This window comes from Corapipo altera, unplaced genomic scaffold (genome assembly GCF_003945725.1).
Source record: "Corapipo altera isolate COAL_440 unplaced genomic scaffold, ASM394572v1 61411, whole genome shotgun sequence".
Classification (NCBI taxonomy): Eukaryota; Metazoa; Chordata; class Aves; order Passeriformes; family Pipridae; genus Corapipo; species Corapipo altera.
In genome coordinates, this window is record NW_020884875.1 from 8175065 (window position 1) to 8181925 (window position 6861).

The following is a 6861-nucleotide window of genomic DNA, read 5'->3' on the forward strand; positions in this document are numbered from 1 at the left end:
TGTGTTCTGTTTTCTTACTAGTAAAATAAAACTGACTGTAGTTCATGCCATCACGAAAGTGCTTGTTGTGGTAATATCTGATGTGATTTTTAGGAGTTATAGAAAACTCATTTAGTAACTAATAAAGCAGCTTTGAATTGTTTTATCTTATAGAAGCATGAAATCTTAGAGCAAAATATAAGACTCTCATGGTTTGACACTGCTTCAAATAGTTTAAAACTGATATTTGCCTTGGTATTAATTATATTGATCATTTTTCAGAAATTTTTTGTTTCTCAGTTAAGTACAAAGAAAAAAAAAGCAGATTTCTTTCCTGAGCTGAAGTTATAACAGAAATTAGTAAGTCACAGAATATTTTTTAATGCATTATTATGTATTTTTCTCTTACATGTTTTCCACAGCTTGCACTGAAGGACCCTGTACACACTGTGTCATTGCAGCAGTTCATCTATGAGAAGCTAAAGGCGCAGCAGGAATTAGTGGGAGAACAAGGTTTTCAGGCCCTTATGGAAACTGTGGATACAGAAATAGTTGCCCAGCTACAAGAATTTTTACAAGGCTTCTAAACAAGCAGAAAAAAGATTTTGTATGTCAAATTTTTCTTTCAAAAAAAAAAAAGAAAACTTCCATCTTGTATGGAAGAGCCTAATGGAAGGTGAAAATGACTTGTGTTAAAAAATAAAAATAAGTTTCTGCTGTTGCTATTAAACCATGCTCCTTTGTTGTTTTTTTTTTAATAATATACTAAGGGTTTTATCATTAAACTAACATTTCTATGATTCCTAACATGGTCTATGCTGTCCTAGGTAGTACCTTTTTTTTTTGGTACCATTACTGACCTTTTTTTTCACAAAGCTATGTCATAAAGGCAGAGATCTGCAGGAACTTACTAATGTGTATTAATGGGAAGAGTCTGTTATTTCAACACTATAATTCAGTATCAGGAACTGCTTCTTTTCATATTGTATACCTATAACTTTCTCCCCTTTCTGTTAGTCTTTCTTGACTGTATGTTCAACCATACAAGCAGAAAGAGTTACGAAAACAGTAAGACTGTGAGCAGAAATATTCCTTTTTGAGAGAAAGATAATTCCCATTTGAATTGTCTCAGAGAAAAAGAAACTTAGATTGTATTTGATGAGTTGCTAGAGATCATTAGTGTATATCGCTCTCTGAAGATGTGGCTTTTCATTTTTGTTACCAAATACTTTATTTTTCGTAAGAAAAAAATTCTTCAGTTCCTTCTATTTCAGTTCTAGTTGTCATAACACAGAGAAGCTCACCATAGGTAGATGAGTAATATATTCCAATTAATTTGTGGCTGTACCTGAACTACCTAAAGTTGCCACATTCAGTATCTTTATTATTTGCATGTTTTCATCAGAGGCATGTCATCAGGATACTTCAGAATTGTTGCTGAAAAGTTTAGGCCCCAAGGGTCACAGTTGAAATAATTCTTTGCAAACATAAGGCTTTCTTTTAATTATTTATTAGTTACCTGCAGCAATCACAGGGTAAAGCTGCTCCTTTCTGTATGCCTCTGTCTTTTGTACCTTACAGATGGAAGAGGGAAGAGAAGGCTCATTTCCATTTTCAGAATTTTTCCTTTTAAGGACTGATCTTCCACCTTCAAAGCTGAAATGAACTTTGTTTGCTTTACTAAGGGATGATTCAGCTATTAAGTCAGATTTTTTTTTTCAGGGGGTTTAGCTGTTTAAAAAGACCTACAAGTTTTGATAATCTTACCAGATAACCAGATGCTTTTAAAAATCTGACCCTTTGGGGAGTAATCATTTTCAAAACCTTCCCTCTGATTGCAGAGGAAGCCTGGCCTTTCTCTCCTCTTTTGGCCTTAGTGTCAGAGGCTGGTGAGGCTCTCACATTTCTGAATGCAAAACCTCCTCTATTCCCTGCTGCCAGCATCTGTCAGCAGAAGTTGTGCGGTAACTCTTTGTTTTCTGCTTTTTACTTTGGCATAGGGAGGTTTGCTAGAAGAATTATTACAATTTGTCTGTATGTGATCTGCATGTCATTTCCTCAATCATCCACCAACACCAAGTCTGATAATTAAAGAGTTTCATCTGGTTACACTTGGTACTTGCAAGGGAAGGGACTCAATGTGCTGATGGTCTCTTTCAGATGTGAACCACATTTACCAGAACCTGGGGCATTTCACTAAATTTGCATTTGTTGCACAGTTAATCTGCAGAGCCCCTGAGCTTTTGGATCGGTGTAAAACTAGTGCTGATCTGGTAGGCCTCACATAGCATGACTGTGTGGCGTACATAAAAACGTCATGTCAGGGAGCAGTACTTTTCTGTCACCACTCAGCAAAGTCACTTGCTTGGTGCTGAATAGCGGTCCCTGATGTCTCAGAGAAAGGCAGGTGCTCCGTGCTGTAGTCCAGCCCTGGCCTAAAGGCTGCTCTCTACTGTGTGGCCAGGCCACCAAGCTCCCTGTGCTGCCTCCTGCAGGCAACTGAGCCAGATCTGCCTTCTTGTGTCATTCTCTGGGCAATTCCAGTCCTCATTACCTCATGTGGTGGAGTGTTAACTGCAGTTTATTTCAGTGCATGATAACTAATGTTGGTAGAGACCCTGTCAAGAATGATGGGCATAATTTTGGCTAATAACAGCATGATAACATTGTAACTAACTTTCTGAGTAGTCTCTGAGTAACTGCATATGTTCATTTCATATGCATTAGGGAACAAGTTAAATTTGTTACTAAGTGTTTAGCTTTTCATTTTGGAAGATTTTACTCCAAGGCTTGGACTATAAATGAAAACATCATCATCATAACTGTTTGTATGACAACCACTGTCAGTGAACACACTGCAAAACAAGTGGCCATCTGCACTCAGCAGCTATCTAGTAGTCAAAGTGGAGAAATTTCACCTTGAAATAGCAGAAAACCCCTATATACTATCCTTATATATTAAATCCTTATATATAGGGTTAAAGTTTCACTGGAAGATTGTGGAGTAGGACTGCAGCAAGCTATAGCCCTTTATGATGTTTTTGAAATTTCTAACTTTAGTCTCCAGGGGAAGAAGCAAAACCGAATACAACAAATGGTCTGACATCGAAACAGTAAAATACAGTTTCTGAAATTCTCATGAAGGAGGATCTTTGGTTGTGTTGCCCTTTAGGCTTTGATTTTCAAGACAAAAAGTAATTTAAATTGGGAATTTTTTTTTCCTGTAACACAATTAAACTCCTCAGGGTTATGGATGTTATCAGTTTAGCTTGGCAATGACTAAGATGAAGACAAATGTGTTCTGTCACTCATAAGAGTTAAACAAGGACTAATTCTCCTGCCTCCATCTTCATTGATAGCTTTGCTGTATCAATGATGGCCATTTTTAGGCCTTTGGTGTAACAGAAGTGTTAATAATCCATGTGATCTCATTGCATTCTGTTAAATTTTTTTCAGCTTTAAAAAGTAGATTTATCCATGCTATAACTTATTCCAATTAGATAGTTTGGTGTTTGTCCCATACGAAATACAACTTTACTTCTACAAGTCAGATAATGTGTGGGCAGGGCAGTGGCCTTATGTTTTCACAATGCTCTCTGCCTTGCTTGGAGGGAACCATGGCCTCCTGCCTTACCTTCAATGAAGTGACGGAGGGGTTTGTGTCATTTGCGAGCAAGTCCAAGGGCCAGGCTGTTTGGTGAAAATCTCAGCCCTTGCCATGGCCCAGGAGGGTGCAGAGGGAGTGCAGGGTTTAGTGTGTGTCTGTAGGTGCTGCCGCACCAAATGCAGTCCTGACAGGCCTCGTGGATGGGGCTGCTGGAGGGAACCCCACTTCTTGCCAGGAAAGTGAGTCCTTGTGGCACTGCTGATGGATTGGCAGGAGTTGTTCTGCCCACTGTGCTTTGACTGAGAAGGGGTTCCATGATTCCAGGGAAACAGACACCATGCAGGCCATTCATTTTTAGTTCTTTCTCCTCAGGGTCTTTGCAGAGGCAAATAACCCATATGCTTTTTCCAATGTATTTCCCCTAAGTTACTGAGACTATTTTAGATGGGGCTCTGAGTACTCTTGTCTAGTGGACAGTGTCTCTACCTATACCAGAGGGGTTGGAACTATGGTGGTCTTTAAGGTCCCTTCCAAGCCAAACCGTTCTGTGATTCCATGATTCTAAGCCTAGGAGAATATGCAGGAGGGAAACTCAGCTCCTGTTGGCCCAAACAGGTGTTCAGACATTTTCTTGCAGGGTACCAGGAATGACAGCCAAAGTCCAAAGTGGACTCTCAGCTTGTAACTGCAAATTGTGACAGATGGACTCATTTCTCTGATGGTTCAGCAATGATAAAATCACTTCTTTAGATCATATTAACACACATACAAGTTTTACAGTTAATATCATTCAATAATGTTTAGTATGCTTAACTTTTTTTCTGTTTGTTCCAAACCATTGTAATGCTCTAAATTGCAGTTCATGGTATTTGAACTGCTGAACATGCCACATCTTCATTTAGCAAAAGCAGCAGCTTTGTAACTAAGGTGCACATTTTGAAGGTTCTCCAAACTCTTGTTTTGGTTCGACGCTGATTATTCAAAAAATAAATGATTACTAATTTTAAAATGTTCACCATTTCCATCTCACTGCTAGCTGTGATTATTAATGATGACTAATTATCAGTTAAATAGATTTGATTACTTCTGTAGAAACATTTCATAAAGTGCAATAACTTGTTCGTACCAGACTTTGATGACTCTGGGGAAAATGAAATCAAATTAAGTGGAACCAACCCCATCTAAAATTTTATTGCGTGTTCATAAGAAGTGCTTAAAAATGTTACATTCTTTGTTCCCCACACTGGCTAGGCAGCATTTTGTTAGGCTGAGTGTATGCTAGTGCACTGACTAGTTTATATACTGTATGCTTAAAAATACTGATCATGAAGGAGTTGTTTTCAATTTTACACTGAATGGATGACCAGTTTTGGTCTAAAATGAATTGAAAAGAAGCAAAAGCGAAGTTGCTGCAAACAAGCAAATTCTGCCTGCAATACATAAATGTAACTAGAGCATGCCTCTTAGAAGTTGGTTATACAGAATAAAACCACATCCCACATGAAGGTATGTGTCATTTCTGAAATAAGCAGTGGATGTCGGCAGGTGGCAAAGCATCTCACCTGGGCTGGAGTTGTGCAAGTAGTTGACTTTTTCATTCTCTTTCTGAAGAAGGGAAATTGGTGGGTTGACAGAAAGTTTAATTGACCTAAGGTCCAATGCTGTATTTCTCTCTCTAGATTTCTTAACGTGCTTTTAATAAAATAAAAACCAATTTTGAAGTCAAGCTGTCATGTCTAAACCTATGTAAAGCCTAGAATATTCACAATGAATATTCCTAAGTAAATCAATTTGCCAAACTTGCATATTGTTTCAGGTAAGAAAGTAGTTGTCAATTTTTAGATTAACCTCTGGAAAGCTTATCAAATTCTATAATGTAGTGTAGTGCTAATAAGGAGACACGATGTTTGAAATGACGACAAAATTTAGTCATAGTTGACTGTGATTGCAGGTTGTCATTCCTTCCCACAGGAATTTTAACTGCTCCCTAGCAAGAAAGATTATTAAAGCAGCATTTAAAAACAGACAAAAAAATGTTTAAATGAAGCAAATGTTTAACCCAACAGTTACACTTGTTTTTCCAATATTCGCATCAGCAAAATCTTAGGTGTTAATCAGGGAAAGTAACAGAACGCTGTGGGGCCTCTTTGATGGTTGGTGGTTGTGGTTTGAACTAAGAATAAATTATTTTGGAAACCGACTGAATCCATCATAACAGCATAGACAAATATCCATTAACTTACCATGCCGTGAAAATTTAAATTACTGATAGGTAAATCCTGAACAGAAAAAGTGCAAAGCTGGATATTTTGTTCATTGCAGTGTTTAAAAAATAAACCGTGAGTCATTTCTGAAGTTGTTTCAAGTATTTTAAACCAAGTTGTCTTTATTTTAATGGGGAAAATAAAGCTATTTATTTATTTTTATAATTTGGTTTTGTTTGTTTTTTTTTTTTTAAAGTAAATTGACAAAAGTATCTTACAGATATTTTTATAGGATACTGAGAGAAACTAGAAATTCTCGTAAATCTGGATTGTGGGAATGACTCCAGACTCACTATCTGAGTTTGCAAGGGAATAGAGGCCTAAAAACAAACCTTCATTTTGATGCTTCACTAACCCAACTTTAAACATTAGGCAGGTGTGGAAGGAAGCTTACAGACATAAACAACATGAAGCAAAACGTTTTCATCTTTGTCAGCGCTGAAATGCTCTGCCCTGTGTTTTCCCACACTCTATACTACAAGGAGTTGCTTTTTGTTTTACTGCATCTGCCTGCTGGTGAAGTCCTAGGTGACTGGAAAAAGGCAAACAGGGTAGAAAGGAGGGCCCTGAGAAATACCAACCTGCCAGCCTCCCCTCTGTGCCTGGGAAGATCACGGAACAGATCCTCCTAAAAGTTCTGCTAATGCACATGCAGGACAGGGAGCTGATTCAAGGCAGTCAGTACAGCTTCACCAAAGGGTGAAAAGGTCTCTGCACAGCTTGGAGCAGGACAATTTTAACTGCCTGCTTACAGAAAGCAGGTGAGTACAAGATACCCCTGGTAGGAGTTGAAGGGAAAAGGACTGCCTTAGGAAGGAAGAGGACAGAAAAAGTGTGTTCAGGAGAAAAAATATAATTGAAAAGAAAAAGAGAAAGGTGATGAGAGTTGACATGGTAACAGAGACAAAAATTGAATGATATCAAACCATAAAAATAATAAATATAAATGGATGAAACCAGGAAAAACATAGGCAACAGTGTCAGACTAAAGTTCTATTTGCTGTGCATGCA

The 6861-nt window shown here is 37.9% G+C and overlaps 1 protein-coding gene across 2 annotated transcripts in view; it reads left to right on the forward strand.

The window, feature by feature from the left end:
• IPO11 (importin 11) overlaps positions 1 to 5312 on the forward strand; it is an 85075-nt gene extending 79763 nt beyond the window's left edge. Inside the window, exon 32 of one of the 2 annotated variants that reach the window (XM_027635090.1) lies at positions 402 to 515. Coding sequence is in view for 1 of the 2 variants with exons in the window: in XM_027635089.1 (XP_027490890.1) it covers positions 402 to 566 (165 nt within the window). In the remaining variant the exon portion in view is untranslated. Of the gene's footprint in view, positions 1 to 401 lie in introns of both variants that reach the window. The other variant, XM_027635089.1, reaches the window with a different exon arrangement.
• Positions 5313 to 6861: the final 1549 nt, after the last annotated feature.